Genomic DNA, 23,353 nt, shown 5'->3' on the forward strand with positions numbered 1-23,353 from the left:
GAGAGGCTGTGGTCATGGTAGAAAGACCATGTGGTCAGCCAGGCCACATTGCTCTGTTCCTCGGCTCCCATGGCTGAAGCTGCCTTGCAGTGGTGAGAACACACCTTACCTTTGCAGTGTCCATCGTAATCAACCTGGATTTTGGATCCAGTGAGGCAGGCATCTCGATGCAGTTCACAGTGGTTGAGGTAGGTCTTGCCGTTACTGCCACATACAGGCCTCTTGTGAGGTTTGCATTGCTGAAACAGACCCAAAAGAGAATGTTTGTGCAGTTATGGATATCGACACACAGACACACACACACAGAGCCATTTTGTAAGGGGACTCTCCACCACCAGAGATAGTGCTTCTATCCTACCAGGGCACAGGCAGTTATAGTTCTGGCCAACTGACCCTGTCTCAGTTGCCTATGGCCCTTGGTGCCTATCCTGGTCCAGGGTCATCTCTTCTATTCAGTGAAGAAAGAGACACCCTCTATGGTTTGAATGTTTGTGATCCCTCCAAAATTCATGTTGCTACTTAATCCACAATGCAAAACTATTAAGAGGTGAGGCCTTTAGGGGGTGATTAGGTCATGAGGGCTCCTCCCTTGTGGATGAGGTTAAGAAGTGAATATATCAGTCTTCCTACAGCATTTGGCCCTTTGGTCCTTCTGCCTTCTGCCATGTGAGGATGCCACATTCAAGGTGCCATCTTGGAAGTTAGAGACCAGGCCCTCACCAGACATCAAATCTGCCTGCGCCTCAATCTTGGACTTCCCAGCCTCTAGAACTGTGAGAATTAAATTCTTTTTATTTATTATTTACCCTATCTCAGATATTTTATTATAGCCACCGAAATAAACAAAGACAACTGCCTTACCACATCAAATTAGCAGAAAAGGCGTTCTATTAAAAATCAGACATTTGAATTCTCTGTCACTTTGGAAAAAGTCATTTAATGTCTCAGAAGATCTGAGATCCCTTAATATTCCAACATTCAATGACACAAAACAGCCAGAGCTGAGAGCTGGGAATGTGGAGAGACTGATAGGCAGGCAGGCAAACACACACACACACACACACACACACACACACACACACACACTCTCTCTCTCTCTCCAATTCTTCCACAGCCTAACTATAAGGATCTCTTGCTTTATATACTATTTGGGGGGCTACTTTGTTTTCCTCCTAATCTCAAGCCTTTGTTGTGAAGCTAGGAGTAAGGTTGTCTGGGTCTTTGTGAAGTACTACAGAGAATCATTATGGACAGGGAAATGGAACAAAGTTCATTTGGAAACTAGCTTATGCTTTGGCTGCTGAAGGTACCAAGATCACAGGCAAACTCAGTTTCTTTGGACTTCTATGGTTTTTAAGGGGGAGAAGCAGGAAGCAAGTTTAGCTCAGATCCAATAAAGAAAGGAAGTGAAACAAGAAAGAGCAGATGGTAAAAAGAAGCACAGAGCACTGGAAGTGGATGGCAGCCCAACCTCTCCAGTTTTAGTTGAGAATACCAAAAATACAAATTTCAGTGAACCAATATTTATTATGGAGTGCTCACTATGTGCTGGGAAATGGACAAAACCAAATGTGGTCTCTGTCTTCACAGCATCTCCTGAAACCTTAGGTTTGGTCCCAGCTCACCCACATCTAGTTGTACAATTTTTAGGATAAGGTTTCCAGATCATAAGGCCAGGCTTATGCCACCACACTGTGGCCAGGTACACTGCCAGTGAGGACCTCCCAGAGCTAACGGATCCCCAGGAGGATCTGGCTTTTAGGTTTCTGAGTTAGAAAACTTCCTTTCTGGGGCAACAAATCAGGATCCTTAACCTGGGGACTAAATTGGTTGTATTTAATTTGCAGACAGACGTGTTTCCAGGCTATGAGTTGGTTTGACAGAAAAGAGAATGTCCAGGGTATTTATGTTCACTTTGGTGGCAGAACTTGTCAGAATCTAGCCTACAGAAGAAGTATTTATCAAAGGCTCTCTCTGTTTTTTAAACATCAAAAAAAACCTGCATCTCATCTACTGTTTTTAAAAATTTGCGTATCCTCTGACCTAGCAAGCTCTGGTGTCAATCAATGCTACAGAAATAAAGGCAGTAGCATGTAAGGGTATTTGCACAAGGATGTTATTGGTTATAGCGGTAAACAACCCATAGAACCAACTGAATGTCCATTTATGGGAAAATGATAGAATAAATCTAGTTCTTTTGTATTACTAAATATTATGCCACTACAATGAGTTAAATGAGTTAAAACTACATGTGCTGATCTAGAGTGTTATCCCTGATAATGAGTAAAGAATATAAACTGTATATATCTATATCTGTATCATGATCCCATTTTTGCATAAAATAGGGGGAACCATTATGTCTACAGTACTATATAAACCCTAAGGCTTATAGTAACATAGAAAAGAAAAACATGTGGAACAACATGTACCAAATTGTTAACACTGGTTACTTCAGACTAAGGGATTGAAGGGTTATGGGGGAAGATTATAATTTTACGTCTGTGTAAATGTCTGTACTATTTGACTTATATAAAACAATTCTTATTTTTTAATTAAAAAAATCTTATAAAGCTAAATTTAAAAAAAAGAAAAAATATCCATGCATTAAAAATCAGGAACCTGGAATAAAAATTCCATGTTTCTCAGAGGCATGAGGTATGCTTTTATAAAGAGACTGAAATCATTGGCACTGCCTGCTAATGGGTGGCTCCGCAAGGTAGCCACATTGGCCTTGGCCACTGTTCTCTGGCTCCTGACATTAGGACTTACCTCAATGCAGAGACAGGTGGGTTCCCCTTTCTCTGTGACTGCACATTCCCGGCCAGCTCCACAAAACACATTGGCACAGATCTTGGATTTGCTCCTTAGCTCTTCCTAAAACACACAATCATAAAGGAAACCATGTGACTGAGATGAACCCACTAAGGGATAAGCCCATAATGAGATTATCTTTCAGGCTTGGGCTTTGCTCTGGAATCATGGCTCATGGTCTTAAACAGCTAGATGTTGGGTCTTAAACAGCTAGACATTGCCTCCAACAGCGAGTGCCCTACTCCCAGACACTGCTTCAGCCCAGGTTCAGGTACTTCTGAGTCCCTAATATGTTTCTCAAAGAGCAAGAGTTCCTTTCTTGCATGCTTCCTTTCTCATAAAAATGCTTATTAAGCACCTATCTTATGCCAACACTACACTAAGGGATGGAGATACAAAGGACAGACCCTGTCCTCAGGAAGCTCCATGACTCTCAGAGGAAACTCACAAAGAAAGAGACATTTGGAAAACAACACAGGAAGTGCAAGAACAGGATCACCAGGGAGCTGGAAGGGAGGGGGAGGGGAGGGGGAGAATTTTTCAGAGGATACTTTCTGAAGATACTAGGCCTTAACTGATTCTTAAAGGATGAGAGGAGTAAGTCAGGCAGAAATGGAAACATTGTGGAGAACTATGACTATGTGAAGGACCCAAACCTGACTGAATGGTGTTCAAGGCATTATCATCTCAAAGGGCAAAAAGAAGGATGGCTAAACCAGTGGAAACGTGGATTTGCTATATTTGCTATGGTCCCATTTAGCCTCTGCCCATGTCTGCCACTGGCTTCAAGATTAAGAGGGCTAAACTGCCTGATAGCAGAACTATTCTCAAATCATTTGCTAGTCAGGCATTTCCCTGTTCAGACATGTGCAGCAGAACTGACAAGGCAGGGAATGGTCTCGGTGTATGCACCTGAGAATGTGGGGGTATTGATAGGCACTGATCTGTTGGTGGCTTATCCCTTCCCTCCCATTCACTGGTGGCAGAAAGCCAGCCCCACCTCATTCACCACTCAACCCAGGGGTAGTGGTGGTTACATGAAGGAGAATGTGATCTCCCCAGCTTCCCATCCTGACTGGCTGGGCAGGCAAAATCATGAAAGACCTCCAGGCCCAAGGCTACTGGGCTAGCACTGGCTGTGACAAAACCAACAAAGACTGCAGGAGGCACAATGGGGTCATCGGGCTGGCTGTGGTGAGGCAGGGATGGAACCCAACAGTCCACCCTCCAGGCCATGTCTACTACATTATGCAGAGAACTCACACCCACAAGTCTTGTAACAGTACAATTCTTATAGTTGGTGAATGTTTCATATTCAAGATTAGGGCAAAAAAGGCAAAAAGAAAGTACAGGCTTTCGAGCTAAGGTGCTGTATGCAATACAGCTAGTCTGCTGCCACCCAGAGGCTGCTCTGCAAACTCCAGGTTATTATTTTCTGTCCCAAGCCTGCTTGTGGGTCATGCAGGGCTCCCATTGGTCTAGAAGCCGTTCTCATGCTCACATTTCATTGGTTCACATGCTGTGGATAAACCAATTCTTTTTTGAATGTTGCTAAGGCGAATTCAAGAAAGCTAGCAGGCGGGGAAGAAAGAGGAAGTAATTCCCAGAAGTCTGCGGGGATTGGAGAGCTGTTGTTTTCCTAAACAGAGAGTGGAGATAAAAATCAAGGATATTCTCCGGGCAGGGCCATCTTGTGGAAACTGCCTGAGAATGTAAGGCAACACGAAAAAGGAAGAGGAAAAGGTTTTTGCTGACGAGTTGTAAAAAACCTCAGATATGTTTACCTTCTCCTCTCCCAAAAAACGACACTGTAGCCAAGGGATACAGACAAATATGCACCCCCCTGTGGGTGTGTCCCATGAGTTATGGACACACAAATGCATAAAAAAGCATGCTCAGACACATGCCTGCACTCAAATACACCCGCACACAGCTCCACAGGCAAACACCCACAAACCTCCACTCACTAGTCTCTGTCCTTAACTAGTAATTTTCATTCTTTAAGCCTCACATGTCCTCATCTATAAAGTAGGGGTAAATGCCAGCCCTGCCCTGTGGACATTCAGTGAGATACATTTGGAAGTACCAACTGTAAATCAAACTGCCTATGAAACCTGTTATTCATGGGAATGCCTTATAGAGCTGTTGCAGAAAAGCCTGTGGCATGTATGGAACCTCCTTTTAACTTATATTGGTGTTTTTAGTAAGTATCAAAAATAGATTGAATTCAATCAAGTCATTTTTCAGGAATAGTTCTCAACAATCCATTTGAAGAAACATAACTTTTGAGTTATAACAACTAATATTTGAAGAGTACAATTAAGATTTACGAAATGTTTTCATACACATGATTTCATCTTACAGGGAAACCCTGCAAGAACAGGTATATTATTATTAACCCTATTCCATAGATGAGGAAATTGAAGACCAGAAAGGTCGGATAACTTGCCCAAGGTTCCAAAGCTAGAAATGAGAGGAGCTAGGATTCCAACTCATATCTTCAACCACTGATAACTAAACTCCCATTTATAAATACCCGGCATCCTACTAAGTTATTTTTATTATATGTGATTTAAGCTCCTCAATAACTCGCTAAGTTAGACATCACTAGCCCCATTTCACAGGTGAGAGGGCTGAGCCTTAAATAACTAGAAAGTGGCAGAGCTAGAATTCTGCCCAATCTAAGGGAAAGTAGTTTATATTTGATTTATTTTCATATCCAGATGACATAAGGAAATTATGACGGGGGTGTGAGTTGCATAATTAGCAAGTGTTGGGAGAATGTGCGTTAAGAGTGCGTCAGAGATTTAGATTTAAATTACCCACATCCCACCTCTATTCCTTACTTGCTGGTCGTGGGCCAGGTGCTCTCTTTAAACCTCAGCTTCCTCAAGTGAAAACTGGGAGTACTGATTCTTAGAGGGTTGTTGTGAGGATTAAATGGGATGTACTGCAGGCAGCACAGTGCCTGCCACACAACTGAAAGTGGCTATTACTACAATGGGCAATTTATTTTCAGACAACTTTCCCACTGAGATGCTGTCACTACCACCTTGGGCTGTCATGTCCCGTTTTTCCCTGTCCTCCCTTGCACTGCAGTGGTAATAGAGAACAGAAGGACTGACTGAATAGAAAAAACAAAAGGCCCGTTTGAAGAACACACAGGGAAGAGGGGAGCCACTAGTTACACAATCATGCCTCTTTGCAGGTGATACGTCTGTCAATAGGTGGCAATCTCTCTCTTTGTCTTGCACAGCCCAGTGCCGCAATGCAGAAGCGCAGTGTTGGCTCCTGCAGCTCCACCCAGCTCTGTCCTCCGAGCCAGAAGTGGTGCAGGAGGTAGAAGAATAGGGTGGCTGCCCCACAAATACGGGTAGGGTGATCTACCAACGTGGGAGAGGTCTCACTGGCAGCCTCATAGCCCTCCCCAGTGATCCCCATTCACAGGCATGCTTTAATGCAGAAATGAACAATGAAGAAAATTTTCTCCAGAGAGATAGCTTTTGTGCCATTGAAAACCCTTCTCCAAGCCTCATCTTCTCTGGGAGTGGGAGTGTCAGGTGCATCCCTGAGGTGCCTAGAAAGTTGCTTAGGGTGGTGGGTGGTCTTACCCATCTGCTGAGAGACTGATTCGGAGTGGGGGAAAAGAACACCTTGAGAGGGGTTGAACATTCTCATGGGTTGGAGTAATAGCTGCCTGGTGGGGAGGGCTGTGGTGAGGAATAGGGAGATGAACAGGGTGGCAGGTGATGGTGGGGAAAGGGGTGGCGCTCGATGGCTGACCCGGGGGGCTCTCCACAGCAACTATGAGCAGTGAGAACCTTGGAAGGTTTGGGATTGGGTAGGTAACATGATGGATATGGTGATTTGGAATGTTAATTTGTGTCGGGTCCTTTCTGAAATTCTGATTCAAAGTGCGGGGCAGCCTGGATGGAGAGAGGCTGCAAGCAGGAAAACCGGCCAGGTTTAAGACTGTAATCTAGTCGGGGATGACAAGGGCCTAGGACCGAAGGCCAGTGTTAATTTTAGCACCTTCAGCTGAGTGAGGCTCTGCAGATATCTCTGTCCTCACAACCTCTGTGCAGGTCTCTGTATTTTTAGTCCCATGTAACAGATGCAGAGGCATTGGAGAGTCAGCAAAGCTCTGTGATGCATGGAGGCCACATAACTAGTGAGAGCTGAGTCAGGAACAGAACAAAGGCCAGCCGGATTCCAGAGCCTCAAGGTTCCCTCTTGGGGTACAATCAAGGCAGTGAGCTTTGGGGAGGGGGGACAGTTCCAAGGGCTGACACAGGGTGAGGTCACAAGGTACAATGCAGTTCTTGTAAATAGAACTATTTGCTCTGCCACTGTAATGATTTTAGGAATGATGTCCCAAATCAGTATGAGGATTTCGTGTATGCACAGATGACCACATTGGCACATGGATGTTCTCTAGGAGTATGAGGTTATGGGCAGGTCCAATATTACAAAAGTATTAACCTATAAGTCTAAATGTACCTGTGAGAATGTAATTGATTTGAGTGGGGGTAGAGGGTGTGTTCTGGAAGTGTGGACACTCAGACATATTGATAAAAATCAACAAAATATCTGCCTGCAATGGAGAAACATCAGATTTCTAGCTTTATCCTTCTGCATCGTCTTCCTGACTAGTCTCCATGTTGTTTTCATTTCGTGTGTTGCAAGCCAAGCTCTGGCGATTTGGTCTCATTAATTTTCACATTGCAAACTCCCTTTGGTAGAACACAGACTGGGAACATTCCCGACTTTTTACTAGGTAGAAAGTATCTGAGCAACCATTGAAATGGCAATAATGATACTTCATACTTGCACAGCAATTTTGGTTAATCTGTAATTTTTACAGATAGGCAGGCAGGGGTTACCTGTGAGGCCCTTCCAGATTTAAGATCCTATGGTGAAAATAAAACTGAGGCTCACAGCTACATGTGACTGGTCCAAGATCTCACAGTTGTAGAGCTGGGGCCTGGCCCTAGGTCTCCAGACTTTAATCCAAGCCTCTTTCCACTAAACCACTCTACCTCTTTACAAATCAAAGCTAGGAAAGGTGTTGTCTTGAATCCAAGGTCTTAAAAAATGGAATTATTTTTGCAATCAAAAAAGATCCTTTGCAAGCAAATGGAGAAAGAAGTTATTTACAAAAGCACCAGTAGAGGTGATCGTGTATCTGAGTCTCTGGGCCAACCAGAATTAAGTCTGAACATAAAACACACGTTGAATGTTTAAAAAGAAGTCTTCTGAAGTAAAACAATTTCTGGAAGAACAGTGTGCTTTGGCAGGGGAGGAAGCTTATAAGCAAAGCCATAAAACTGTCAGCTTAATATACCATCATTTCACTAACATGAAGTAGGTCGGCTCTGTCCCCTCCATACTTTTCCTCTTTCCAACTCTTTTAAAAAAGAACAGCTCTACTTATGCCAAGGTGGAATTTTGGCTCCACTTGCCACTATTCTGTGACAGAGTGGCTTTGTTGACGTGAGAAAAGCTCTCTTTGCTTTGCCAGAATTAGTCATGGAAACTTCACAGGAACACCAGGGCCCCTCAGATATACACAGAGTACCATGGAGCTGGGGACAAAGGAATTCGCAGAACTGGGAAGAGCAGGGGGAGGTCTGCAGTGGGGTGTATGGGGTGAGATGCTGGTTGCTCCCAGGCAGCTCTTCTGGAACCCCTTAGCACAGGCCTGAGAAAAGCAGAGGGAAAGAGCGAAATTGCTTCAGGACCTTGAAATCTTGCTGGAATATCTCATGACCTTGCTCAAGTCTCTCTGATTATTTTTTCTGGAAAGTAATGTGTTGGTACATCCTGCATATGCTATGGACAGACAAGAGGGACTGGTGATTTCTAGCAGTGGTTCTGATGTGTGTGGGAGGGGGCACTGCATGTGTGCAGTCCCTGCTATAAGTGTCCCTTCCTTATATGTGTTCACAATCAGTCCCCCATCTCAAGGTTAACGCACCAGGGCCAGATCCAGGTTTTGTGGGGCTTGAAGCTTAAATGGTTTTGGGAGGGCTCTATAAGAAAAAGAATATGCAATTATAAATGCAAATTGGGTACATGGCCTGGCAAGGCCCTTGCAAATAAAAGGTCTGAAATCAAAGCTTAATTAGCTTCATGGTAATCCAAGTCTCCATTTGCCCTATTATTTTCTTCATAAACAAGATCTTTCCAATAATGGCCTTTGGGTCCTTAGTCTATTAGAGACAGTCCTAGTCAATATTTGATGCACATATGGCTTATCTCAAGTAGACTGTAAGAGCCTTGCACACTTCAGCTTCCCACGGACCCACCACAGTGTCCTGCCTGAGAAAATGCTCAACAAATGGTTTGTATATTAAATGCCATTTGGGGGTACAAAGTTTCAGTTATGCAAGATGAGTAATTTTTGGAGATCTAATGTACAGCATGGCAATGGTAGTTAATAATACTGTTTGTATACTTTTAATTTGATAAGAGGATAGATCATAAATTAAATCTTCTCAACATGCACACACACAAAATGGTAACTATGTAGAGGTAGTGAATATGTTAATTAGATTATGGTGAACATTTCACCATATATACGAATATTAAAACATTAAAACATTTGTACACCTTAAATATATGCAATTTTTATATGTCAGTGATATCTCAATAAAGCTGCTTAAAAATAAAGAAAAATTATTTTAAAATGTCATTTGCAGTCTCTTCAGGTTAGTGCAGCAGCCAACAGTGGCACTTAGGATATTTTTGGGTCAGTACGGCTGGACTCCATGACATCCAAGTAAGAGATGTATTGCCCAATGAAGATTAGCTTTAAGATTTTAAAAAATCTACTATGAAGCTGTCAGTCACGAATTTTTTTTTTTTTTTGAGATGGAGTCTGGCTCTGTCGCCCAGGCTGGAGTGCAGTGGCACAATCTCGGCTCACTGTAAGCTCCGCCTCCCGGGTTCACACCATTCTCCTGCCTCAGCCTCCCCGAGTAGCTGGGACTATAGGCACCCGCCACCACGCCCTGCTAATTTTTGTATTTTTAGTAGAGATGGGGTTTCACTGTGTTAGCCAAGATGGTCTCGATCTCCTGACCTCGTGATCCACCCGCCTCAGCCTCCCAAAGTGCTGGGATTACAGGCATGAACCACTGCGCCCGGCCTTTTTTTTTTTTTTTGAGATGGAGTCTCACTCTGGTGCCAAGGCTGGAGTGCAGTGGTGCGATCTCAGCTCACTGCAACCTCCGCCTCCCGGGTTCAAGCGATTCTCCTGCCTCAGCCTCCCGAGTAGCTGGAATTACAGGCACACACCCCCATGCCTGGCCAATTTTTGTATATTTAGTAGAGATGGGGTTTCACCATGTTGGCCAGGCTGGTCTCAAACTCCTGATTGCAAGTGATCCACCTGCCTCAGCCTTCCAAAGTGCTGGGATTACAAGCCTGAGTCACTGTGCCCCGTCAATCAAGAATTATTTAATTACCCTTTGATTAATTTCTATGATTAGCCTCTATCACAGCTTATGGGATATAACACGTTCCTTTTACTACTCATTGCATATTGTGTGCCTGGAAATTACTACATTCAGATTTCAAATGGGACAGTGCTGTTTACCTCAACCATTTTCTTTATTATTTTACAGATTCTGTCACATTCTCTAAGTATTTGTCTTTTCAGACTGAAGAATCTAGGTTGGCTCAGGCCACCTTCACAAGGAAGCCTCTCCCCTTCGCTGCTGCTCACATGTCATCTCTGGAATGCCTCATGCTGCCTATCCTTAGGGCTTTCTTGAAGTGGCCCAGACATAACATAGCACACTAGATGCTTGGTTTCTAAAGAATGATCAGTTCCTGTGTTCTGCAATGGTCTTTTCTAGTCATAGCAGAAGTATAGCAGTATAGTAAGCACTTACAGAGTTAGAAACATGTTAGGCCTGTTTATATAGGACTGAAAATCATCTCACAAAGATCTATGAGGCTCGGGGATTCATCCCTGTTTGCACTGAGGAGACTGTGACTTCACGAGCTGGGCCATGACTGCGGTAAGAGTCAGACCCAGGTGGCTCCAACTCTGGTACCTGAGAGAGGTGCTTCTGTTCTCACGTCCACAGTGACGAGTTGGAGAGTCTCCCCTGTGACATACCACACCGCCTTCTCAACACAGGAACACTCAGTGACTCCACCGCTACTGACGGGGTCTTTCGGGCTCCCCATTACGAAAGCAACACTCCTCAGAGTGATTCCTGGGAGTTCCCAAGATATCTCGTCACTCTTCCTAAAGAGTGTTTTTGTAAGGCTGCCACTAGTTTCACAATTTCACCCTTCAGTTTCTTAGGAAAGCCCAAGTGGAAGTTTCTAATACAGACCATTTATCTGTCCTGAATTAGCTTGTTAGGTTTGAGTATGGTTCTTATTTTCTCCTCTCCAATTGTCTACCTAAGACTTGTTCACTTTGACGGCCAATATAGAGAGTATAAATCCTCCAGTCTTCTTCAGTAACAGCCAAGGAAAATGACTTAAACCCATCAAAATGCATATTTGATGAATGCCTGTAACGGCAAAACATAAAAGAGAATGGTCTGTGATAAGCATGGCGCAAGCTCTGTGGCATAAACCCAAAAGGGAGGCCCGGGTGCGGTGGCTCATGCCTGTCATTCCAGCACTTTGGGAGGATTACTTGAGCTCAGGAGTTCCAGACGAGCTTGGGCAACATGGCAAAACCCTGTCACTACAAAAATTAAGATTAGTTGGGTGTGGTGGCATGTGCGTATAGTCCCAGCTACTCAGGAGGCTGAGATGGGAAGATTGCTTCAGTCCACGAGTTTGAGGCTGCAGTGAGCTAGGATCATGTCACTCCACTCCAGCCTGGGTGACAGAGTGAGACCCTGTCTCTAAAAATAACAACAACAAAAAAACCCAAAAAGGAGCAGAGGATGTGGCTGCCCCTACCACAGGAGTGTCTAACCTAGTTGGGCTGATGAAACAAGAATTCAGGCCAATGCAGTCTGAAGTAATGGGGCCAACTCCAGGAGATGGGACTTCATAGAAGAAATGGGACTTGAGCCGAGCTCTTTAAGAAAGGTAGGATCTGGATGGAAAATCTATAGGTTTTTGAGCAGGAGAGTGTTAAGAAGAACACTTGAACAGTGGCACATGGCAAGAAATGGGTAAGGCGGAATTGGGGGCAGAAGGAAATCAGTTGGAAAAGGCCTGGGTGATGAGAGTTGCATCTACACTAGTGATGGATGGCATGGTTACAGAAGGAAGGGATCCAAGAGAAATCTCTACAGAATAACGAGGTCTGGCAACATGCTGAATAGAGAGAGGAAGGAGACAGTCTGGGGGGCTGCCAGATCTTTGGCTGCAAGGGCCGGGAGGGTTGGCGGTGTGTCTCTGTCAGAGATAAAGCCTGGGAAGAGTGTCCCTTGAGGGTGGGGTGGGCAATGATGAGTCAATTATGGACATGTGTCTCAAGGGACAGTGAAACATCCCACCGACAGCTGCCAATATTGGCTAAAAATGCATTTCTGGGCGCCATCTGTGTAAAGGTGAGAAATGGAGGCAGAGGAACAAATGAGCTCAGGAGGAAGGGGTGGTCATGGAAGGCTGAGGGCGGCTAGGGCGTGGAAGGAAAAGGGGGAACACAGAGAGCAGGAAGAACAGCCCACAAGGGGTCTCTGTGTAAATCAGAAAAGGCACCTTCCTCTCCAGGGAGATGCAGCACACCACCAGGGTATGGGGCTTGGCTAGCAGAGCGCAGCTTGGATTTCAGCCCGTCACCTCCTCATGCAATCAACAGCCTGTACAACGGTATGACAACTCTGACAGCAGAGCAGCCAAGAGAGTAGAGTAGGAGCATTCAGAGAACTGGGAGGAAAACCAGGAAGCCTAGAGAGCTCCCAGAAGTGGATGATGAACGCCATGTACGAGAAATCATTTGGCAAATGTTGAGATAAAACAGTCAAAAAAAAAAAAAAAAAAAGCTTTTAAACTTCTGCTGAAACCTGAACTAGTAACCCAGAGTGTAGGCCTGGCAGAGGCAGTGATGTCCTGTGTAAGAATTAATGCAGGAGGACTGAAATGGGCCCTGGACATATCTCTCCCTCTAACATATGGTGTGACATGGGGCAAGGTGCTTGACCTCTCTGGGTCTCAGTTTCCTCAGCTATAAAATGCAGAGGTTATAGGTGATGCCTAAGTCCCTTAAATTGTAAGAATTCTATTAATTAGAAAGCTCAGGAATTTACCACTTCAGATGTCCCTGAATATCAAACTTCACCCACTCAAGGAAGCTAACCTATATGGCCAAACTAAAGAAAGTGGTTATGTATACAGTCACATGAGGGTGTTTCAGGGTTTTTGCTGGGTTCTGAAGGGGGGATTAAAGTTGGCTCTCATAGTCAAAGGATTCTCATAAGCAATGCCTTTTCATTCCCTCCCAGATCATGGCAGAGGGAATCAGGGAAGCAGTAATGGGACCCCAATTGAGTGTTCTGATTTTGTTTCTAGTGAACTGGCTGGAACCCTCTATGCCCCTAGAATGCTACTAATAAAGTTTTTATTCTACTTGCATTTGCCTTGCAAGGAGAAAAGGGAAGAAAAGAAAGGAGAGAAAGGCTAAAGGAAATTCACATGAGATTCACAATTCTTCATTCCTGCCAAGAACCTGTCACTGAAGTATGTCTGGGGCTGCCAGGGCTCACATTTACTCAGCATTCATGCTCTAATTATTTCCACATGTAGTTCAAGGAAAATGGTTGATCAAAAGTTTAAAAAAAAAAAAAATTCCACACACCTAAATCCCAGTACCTTCAACTGAAAGAAGGGAGAAAGCTCTAGGACAGCTGTGGGAAAATTCTCAAGACAGGCAGTTTTAGAAGCATCCCCTGCAGTGCCTGCCACATCTGGGCCAACATCCCTGCACTTTCCCATCCCTCCATCCCATGCAAGCCCACCCTCCACCCACCCCAGCTTCCCAAGCCCTGAACCTATTAGGATTTGCATTCTTTGGAGTTCTAAGTGGAATGCAGGATTTACTTCCCTGATACAGTGGAAGGCAGATGAGATGGATATCGCTTAAGAGGTATCTAGTTCTCCTCTCCACCCGTTTTGCCTTGGGTGCCACTGAATTTAAGTAGTCCCTGGGTGGTTCCTGATACCATGTACCTGCTGGGAATGGAATCCACTGTGGCAGAGAACTTGTGTGCTTCCCTGAGCTGGAACAGTCCCCTCATCACTTCTGTGGCTGCTTTCCATTACCCTAATTTGCACATGATTCCCCCTAAACCTGCAAGCTGAGCCACTATTCTCCAAGGTGGTCCACATTGCCCTGGCACTGAGTTGCATGCCCGACACTATCACCTACTGCCTTCTACCTGGGCACTGTTAACAAAGTCTTTGGCACATGGCACAGCGTGTTTTTCCTTTCTCCTGGGTGACTTCATTGTTCACGTAGCCTCGAGATCCTTGGGCTCCTCACTTCAAGCAACCCTCCACTTCTTAGGGACCCCGGCTACTGAGAGCTTTGGGAAGTGTCTGTGAGCAGAGCAGGTAGCCACAGCAGATTTAAGCTGTAAGTGGACTAAAATTAAAAAAAGGGTCTAGGGCTCCCAAGGCTCTATGTTTTCAAATGAGAACTCATTAGCCTTTGAAAATGTCAGCATGATGAGGAATTGTTAGATGCTTCTTTAACCTTCAGATGGGCAGAGAATGTCCCATAAGACCACCTAAAAAAATAATGTCACCAGCTGGGAAGTCTGATTTGTTATCTGGCTTGCCCAAATTCTCCCTATCCTTCAAGGCTTGGCTCAAGTTGCACCACTCCATTCTCAGTGAGCTTTTACTTTCTACTGGTATGAATTCCCCCTTCCTTCTCTGAACTTTGATTCCTTTGTATGAACTCATTTTGATCATTTATTTTTTAAGAAATAGAATTGATTGTGTGGATTTTGTCTTTCTGGCTGACCTATAAGCTCCTAGAGGACAAAGATTCTGTTTGTCCATCCTTTTGTAGGACCCAGCATATACCTTGTGCCACTTCATTAACTTTTGTTGAAAGCAAAACAGGATGGATTGAACCACACTGCCCTGGGGACTTGGGATAGGGACAGAGAGGAACAACATTTGTGCCAAATCTTTTCCTGGGGCTGCTGCCTCCCAGAACTGGTCTTTTTTGAGGAAATACCCTAAAGACCCACCCTCCACCACCAGGTCATACATATTCAGCCTGGATAATTAGAGATTGTCTTAGGCCCACAGAAAGACACTGAAGAGTGTGTGCACACGTGTGTGCATGCATATGTGTGTTAATGAGGTAGACAGAAGAGCAACGGAGGTCTAAAATGGCTTTCAGTCATTTCCTTTGTCCACAGTTAATATATAACCTAACTGAGACATGCTGAGAGAAGTAAGAATTTGGTGAAGAGGCACATAAGGTAATGTGGGAATGTGGGGTATGTCAGAGCAAAGCAAAATTGGGTGAGACTTCCGAGTATAGGGCAGGGGCAGCCAAAGAGCTGCCTGATACCTTGGGGGCCTATACTAGGGGGAAGTAGAGATGAAGAGAAGCAAGTGAGAAGAAGGCAGGAGAAACTGCAGAAATGGGATTATCTGAGGCCACTGCTTTTTACGTGAACCCTTCTGAGGAACCCCACCCTTACACTGTCCTCTGAGGTAGAGGGAGGCAGGCTGGTCAACATTCCTAGACCAGGAAAAATGCTTCTTGCCTTGCTCTACCCCTCCTCCACTCCCAAAATATTCTGGGGATCTCTAACTGTTCCCCTCTGGTTCATCCACTAGGCTGACCTTGCAGTGGGGTGGAATACACTGAAACACGAGTTGCCAGGGGACAGCAAGGCCTTAACTGTGCCCACGTGATTTATCTCCCCTTGGATTGGGCACATTAATAGGAACTGTGATGCCCAACCAAGAGGTGAGATCATCTGATACAATGGTGGAGGCTGGGGGGATAGTAGGGATGTCAGGGTTGACAGAAACAAAATGGAGCTGGGAGATCCAGCATAGCAGAGTAGCACCAGTCTCCACTTTAAAACCAAGGACAGGCCGGGCACAGTGGCTCACACCTGTAATGCCAGCCCTCTGGGAGGCCTGGGCAGGTGGATCACTTGAGGACAGGAGTTTGAGACCAGCCTGGCCAACATGGTGAAACCCCCTCTCCATTAAAAATACAAAAATTAGCTGGGTGTGGTGACTTGCACCTGTAATTCCAGATACTCTAGAGGCTAAGGCACGAGAACTGCTTGAACCTGGAAGGCGGAGGTTGCAATGAGCCTAGATCGCACCACTGTACTCCAGCCTGGGTAACGAAGTGAGACTCTGTCTCAGACAAAAAACAAAACAACAAAATCAACAGGGACAAAGTCCTGGGAATCTCTGGGGGTAGTGTGGCTGCAAAGCAGTTAAGGCTCCAGCACCCTGGCAATTATTCTCTAGCCTAAGGATGCAGACAGGGTTAAAACCCGCAAGAAACTCCAAGCTAAATGAAGTCTCCATATGTGTGGCGCAGTAGGGTTCTAGGAGAAGCAGACAGATGTAATTAGAAGTTCTCAGACATTGTGTTGCCACAGCTACTGCTGGCCAGGAGGAAAGTGGGGGAAACCTGGAGTCCGAGGAATACAGTCTTCCAAGGAAATGCCAGTGGTGTTCATCATGCTTGGGCTTCGGCTTGCCCATGCCCAGGCTCTAGAAGGCCCTCTCCCTCAAATTCCTCCTCATCCCCATCCCCACCCCGGAGCAATTCCAAATGTAAATCAAGGGCTCCCTTCAGAGGGCACCCAAAGGAAGGAATGAGGAACTCTCAGAGGAGAGTTTGTGCAGAAGAGGCTGTTCTTCCGAGTAATCTCTGGTCCCTGGGGCTTTCTGGAGCTGAGTGAGGATCAGTCAGGGAGGCTGCAAGTTTAATTTATGCATCACTCTGGAGCAACCATGAGTGTGGCCTTCAGCCATATATTTTATCATCCAAAAGGGGGCATTTGAGAATTAAAGGAAACCTTTTAAACAGACACACTTGGACAACAGGCCTAAACTGTGACACATGGTCGCCTGAATTACTAGGCTGCCTATGGGATGGGAAAATTTGTGGTTTTTATTTTAGAGAGTGAGGATGCTAACCTGGTATCTATGGACCCCCAGAAACCCAGCCATAAATTTTGAGACTGGATTTTCAAGGGGGCATAAATTTTTCCATACTCAAAAGACCCAAACCCAATAACCTACGAAAGACAAACCCTAATTTACTGCTCTGGGCATGAACTGCCTTTTGTAGCCTTAATCTCCCTTGATTCAACAGCCACAAGAAGATTTTTTGGGGGTTCTGCTGCTGGGAAGCTGGGGAGCCTCAGCAGATGGGACTATCTTTGCTTCTAAGTCTTGATCATTACAAATCCTTCCAACTACTCCTCTTAACTCCTCTTCTTTAACATCTGAACTGAAAACAGTGGCACAGGGATCCTGCAGTCATGAAATCAGGGAAAGGTCAGGCTCTCCCAGGGCACCAGCAGAAATGACTATGTTTTAGGCATAAGATAGCCAGCCTAGATATTATGAGCATGTGGTTCAGCCACAGACTCAGTTACAAAATTGTAGGATGTTGAAAGGGTAAGGCCCACCCAGAGTGTGTCTCCTAGAATTTTCTCAAAGACTCTGAGAATCACAGCCATTTGGTAGGAGTTCCTGACAGTTATTTAATGACTGAGGCTGGTGGTGGCCCTCTTCTCAACCCTGGTTTAAGGCTGGGAGTCCCTGGGCCAACATGCCTAATTTATTGCGCCTATTACTCAGGTCCTGAAAAGTAGAGCACAAGTTTCTGAGCTGAGTTTGGAATTTCTCCAAGATTTCTAGGGTGGTCAGGAGGGGCTCCTTAAAACCTGTAAGCATCAATTTTAACACCATTGTTCTCTGCTAGGCATGGGTGTCAGGAAGTTCTGGCACCCTCTACAGGTCCCCTGGATTTTAATAGTCCAGTTTAGAGGAACGTTAATCTTTGTGGAACAAATTAAGAACCACATAAAATCAGTTCCTTTGAAAAGAAAAGCAGCAATCCAAACACAAATTAATCTGCATTTCCTTATCATTATCCAACATGGAAATAGAAGAAACCAGTAAGTAATACACAGGACAATCAAACAAAAAAATACCAAACATCATGCCAAGTGCTGGGGGCTCAAGGAAGAGTAAAGCACAGGCTGTGTCTCTAAGGAGCTTGTAGCTTAGGTGAGGAGCTGGAGGAATGAATATATGCAATTTTAAATAACAGAACAACACAATCTAATAAGAGATAAGTCAATGTGTGGTTAAATGCAATGCATGGTTAAGTGACAACTGTCTAGAGCAGTGCTATCCAACAGAAATAGAATAGCCGTCTCATATAGAATTTAAAATTTTCTAGTAGGTACTTTTTTTTTGAGACCGATCTATTGCCCATGCTGGAGTGCAGTGGCATGATCTCAGCTCACTGCAAACTCCACCTCCTGGGTTCAAGCAATTCTCCTTCCTCAGTCTGCCAAGTACCTGGGATTACGGCACCTGCAACCATGCCCAGATAATTTTTGTGTTTTTAGTAGAGACAGGATTTCACCATGTTGGCCAGGCTGGTCTTGAACTCCTGACCACAAGTGATCCGCCACCTCAGTCTCCCAAAGTGCTGGGATTATAGTTGTGAGCCACTGTGCCTGGCCTCTAGTAGGTACATTTTAAAAACTCAAAAGAAATAAAGTGAAATTAAGTGTAATCACTTATTTTAAGAAAATATATCCAAAATATTACCATCTCAACATGTAATCAATAATATGGAGATATTGTACACTCTTTTTTCACACTAAATCTTTGGAATCTGGTACGTCTTTTACACTTACAGGACATCTAAATTGGACTAGCCACATTTCAAGTGCTCAATAGCCACTGTAGCTGGCAGCTATCGGCATCGAATAGCATAGTTCTAAACAGTTATGGCTGGATGCAGTGGCTCACACCTGTTATCCCAGCACTTTGGGAGGCCAAGGCGAGACAATTCCTTGAAGCCAGGAATTTGAGACCAGCCTGGGCAATATAGCAAGACCCTGTCTCTTAAAAAAAAAGAAAAAAGGAAATAAAAATAGTTCTGAGTTCTGACCTCACTGCATCAGAGGAAGAGGGTCTGAGTAGAAAGAGTAAGACCTTCTTTAACTTGGAATACTTTTGAAGTGATTATCTGAACATACAGGCAAGGCAGCATGTCAGGCTGCATCTGGGACCAGGATACTGAGTAATGAGGACCTAGTCCTTCGAGAATGGGCAGGCGTCATGGGCACTCAGGCTGAATTCTGGCTCTGTTTTCAATCCCTGTGGACAAGTCATTTCACCCTTCTGGTCTCCTCTATAAGAAAGGTAAAATGTTTGGTACTTTCTCTCTGTAAGACTTTCTATGGCTTAGCTCAGAAACAATGACAAAAGGGCTAATTAAGTTGTACATATTTGGAGCCTTCTCTTAGCTACATATGCTTTTTTGGGGGCATACAAATCGATGGAAAAATTTGGCAATGAGATAGATATTATCTTTTCAAAACCTTTTTAAAAATTTTTCTTGGCTTGACTGCTAAACTCTTTTGCTGCCAGCTTTCAATATTACACACATACACACACACATAGTTTCAGTGCCTTGAGATTAAAGTCAATGAAAACATGCACATTCTATTCTTCTTGAGACATTCCTGCCTTGCATTCTTTCCTTGAAGCAGTTGGGATGTCACAGCTGGGGGGAAGGAGCTGTAAAACCTACTTATCCTGGCCAATCAGGCCTTGGCTGACAGGAGGCCCACCAATGAGGGGCTGCCAGGTATTCTGTTCCACTGCAACAAATTCCCCCCTATTTTTTCAGAAATTAAAACCCTCTGGGACCCTCAAGCTGTACACAATGCACAAAGACCTCCTTTTTTGTTCATTCTGTCTTTCCCCAAGGACTGCATTAGAAACTCTACACAAAAACGTACTAGCTTAGTCGCTATGGATAGATTATCATTTGTGGTAAAAACACTTCCAAGTATCATGTAGCAATATTGTTCTCACAGCTCTGGTATCCTTCATTTTAACTGTGTAAACACTGGAGAAATGCCACATATTTAAATGTTTGGGGTTACCCTGAGGAACCCCCAACTCCACTGAAAAATGAAGCAGTATGCTAAGTCCGGGAACTCTGACTTAAGGAGTTAAGGCCACAGGTAAGTGGGAGGTGGGTGGTTCCCCGGGGCTTCACCCAATGCTGACCACTGTGTTAGTGGTAGGACTTTCCCCAGAATGAGACTTCACCTCTGAGATCTTAATGTGTAAATCCAGTGACACTGAATGCCTTTTTCATTGTTTTATCCATACTGGAAATATCACAGTTGCTATTCAAATGAAACCAGAGAGAGTAAGAGCAAGAAGGATCCAAAAAAAGTAAAGGTTTCAGCAAAAGTGAGGTCAAAAGACAAGGGTGACTAGTGACTTTGGGCAAAGAATTACCAACAATATAATTTAATGCTTTATTTTATATTCCTTGGGACATTAGCTTCCTCTGGGAATGGTGCCAAGTTATATTAAAATTGCTGATCATGGAAGGAAAGAATAAAAATATTTACTATTCAGCTAGCCTTTGCTTAAATTCCAGCTTCACCTGGGGCTGAGAGAATTAGAATCCAGGTGTCTGATTAAGCAAGCCCAGCACTACTGTCATGTCCAAGATTAAGCGAACTGTGGACAGGCAAGTGCTGTCAACCATCTTCCCAGATGCACAATATTCTTGCAGAATACGGCACAGAGATGACTATCATTAAGATACAAAGATTGTAGGCACCTCTTCATATTACATATGAGACATTTGGCCTTATTAATCCATTTAGCTAGTGGATTAATTCAACAAATATTTACTAAGCATCTACTATACACTAAGCACAGCTGGTTCTAGGTATCAGAGATCCATTGGAGAATGAGAGAGACAAAGCCTCTGTTCTAAAGGAGTACACGCTCTAGAGGGAGGAAGGCGAATAAACAAAAATAACAAGTTCATTTCAGCCTGTGATCAGTATATAGAGGAAAATAGAGTATGTATGACTGGGAGAGAGGGCACAACTTAGATTGAGTGGTCAGGGAATGCTTTCCTGAGCTGGGACCAGAAGGATGAGAGCAATTCAGACAGAGAGAAGAAAAGTGCAAAGGTTCTGAAGCAGGGTGGAATTTGTTACATTCCTGGAACAGAGAAAAGGCCAGTGTAGCCACATCACTGGGTCCAAACGGCAAAGCAGCAAGAAGTAAGCTGGGAAAAGCTGGCAAGGGGTAGAGCTTGTAGGGTCTTAAAGGTACTGATAATAAGTCTGTATTTTATCTTAATGCAATGGATACCACTGGGGGGTTTTGCTCAGGGAGTGACATGATCAGATATGTGTTTTATAAAGATTACTCAGGCTGTCCTGTACAGAAAGAGCAAGGTTGCAGGAGAGAGAAAGGGGAGAGCAGCTAGGTGCTATTGCAATAGTCCAGGCACAATAATGATGGCAGCTTGGCTAGGGTGGGGACAGAGGACAGTCAATGGAGAGGTGATACATTCTGACAGTTCAGAAGATGGGACTTTCTGACAGACTGGGTATGAACAGGGGAAGTGAAAAATCAAAGAGAAAATTCCTGGGTACATAAGTTGATATCCAAAAGCCCAGCCAGTTCTAGGTAGATGTGCACATGGCCATGCTGATGGTCCATTTTAGAGTCACCACCAAGAGGATCTTCTCTGAGACAGGCTCTGGGTCCAGACAAGTCCCATGTCTTCCTGAGGAAACTTAGTTTATGAAGTGAGTTCAGCAAGGCCACTAAGACCTGGGGTCACATATAAATAGATCCTGTTCATGGGAAGTCTGTCCATGGAACACTAGCCTTGAAATATTTATGGCTTTTTTTGAAATGGTGTTCTGTGGTAAAATGTTTGGGAAACATTACTTATTATACTTCCTTCCTAGAGTCATAAATGCACATGAACTTTGTAAAACTATGGAATGTCCTCTAACTAAAAAACCATTTAACCTAGCACATATATGGACTTCACTCACTACACACTTTGGGTCTAGACTCTTCATGTCTCTCCCTATGGTGTTACTGTTCCTTGGAATTCAAGCCATAACAACAAGGAGAACAATAGCAACTACTATTTATTGAGTACTTTCCTTGTGGGAGGCACCTTTGTAGACGTCATCTCCCTTGCCACATACTATGTAGAGGTCCTATTTTAATTTACAGCTTTAATTATCATTTGTAAGTTTTGCTTACAGACCACACATTTAAAATACAAAAATTAGCCAGGCGTGGTTACAGGCACCTGTAATCCCAGCTACCTGGGAGACTGAGGCACGAGAATTGCTTGAATCCAGGAGGCGGAGGTTGCAGTGAGCCAAGATCCTGCCACTGCACTCCAGTCTGAGCAACAGAGCAAGACTCTGTCTCAAAACAAAAACAAACAAACAAAAAACAGTGATATATCTTTTCTGATCATATATATCTGCAGTGTTCACTTCATTTTCTTATGAAGCACTTAAAGAATAGAAATTCTTCACTCAGTCGCCTCATCTGCATTTGCTTAACCCACTAAAATTAACGGAGTTTCCCACGTGCATCACCACCTCCTTTCTCCCAGTCTTCCTCATCCCTATTTTCCTTCTTCCTATTTGTTCCACCAACTTCTAGGACAAGAACCATTTGGGGACAGTTCATCACATGCTTTGAACACTCTTAGGCTTAGAATTGCTAACTTTTGTCTCTCTCTCAGAGACTGTCATGACTTTCTGAATATGGCTACTGTCACATCTGAGCCCACAGACTGGCAGTCTGGAGCCTCAGCTATCTAAGCGCCAAATACATGCACACGCTTCAGCCTAGGCAGAGAACATACTTTTTCCTGGAGTTAAACAACAAATCACTGGAGAATGAGGAAGTCTTTACATTCCAGGCCACTGTTAACATGAGTAATTACGGTCACTACACGACAATGCTATTTAGACTGGGCAAAATAATGATAGTATTACCTGGAAAATAACCCAATCAACCAACGGAAACACAGCCACTGGGGAGGAACCCAACTTGCTCTCTAATCCACACAGCAATTCCATGGAGCAACTTAAAGCAGGAAATGAAGAGACTTCTATTTGATCAAATGTGTATGGGGAATTTGGAGGAAAAACGCAATTACCTAAGCTGTAAAATGACCAATATAGTGGGGTTAGTCATCCTCAAGCGCTGGTTGTTTTTACAGGACTTCATATCCCTTTTTTATTTTTGTCAAAAAAAAGTACCTAAAATAGGACATGTAATAAACAAAACAACCCCAACATGGTTTCTTATTATCTAGCTTATATATGTTCTTTTGGAGAAAATGAAGAAACACAAAGACTCTTCAACTGCATCTGTAAGAGGAAGCGGTTAACGTTGTACCCATCCTTTAAAACAACATGGTCCACAAGTAGCTTGGGGAGTTTTATTAAGAAATAAGCCTGCAGTGAGTACTGAAATTATTATACCCAACATTTAGCCAAGACTTGAATGT

General features: G+C 44.0%; 1 protein-coding gene across 1 annotated transcript in view; it reads right to left on the minus strand.

Annotated features, from left to right (window-relative positions):
• Positions 1 to 23,353, minus strand: part of FSTL1 (follistatin like 1) — a 54,277-nt gene that overhangs the window by 16,322 nt on the left and 14,602 nt on the right. Inside the window, exons 3-4 of the mRNA XM_003893980.3 lie at positions 2,770 to 2,874; positions 110 to 239 (exon numbers count right to left, since the gene is read on the minus strand). Coding sequence (XP_003894029.1) covers positions 110 to 239; positions 2,770 to 2,874 — 235 coding nt within the window. The remainder of the gene's footprint in view (positions 1 to 109; positions 240 to 2,769; positions 2,875 to 23,353) is intronic.

This window comes from Papio anubis, chromosome 2 (genome assembly GCF_008728515.1).
Source record: "Papio anubis isolate 15944 chromosome 2, Panubis1.0, whole genome shotgun sequence".
NCBI lineage: Eukaryota > Metazoa > Chordata > Mammalia > Primates > Cercopithecidae > Papio > Papio anubis.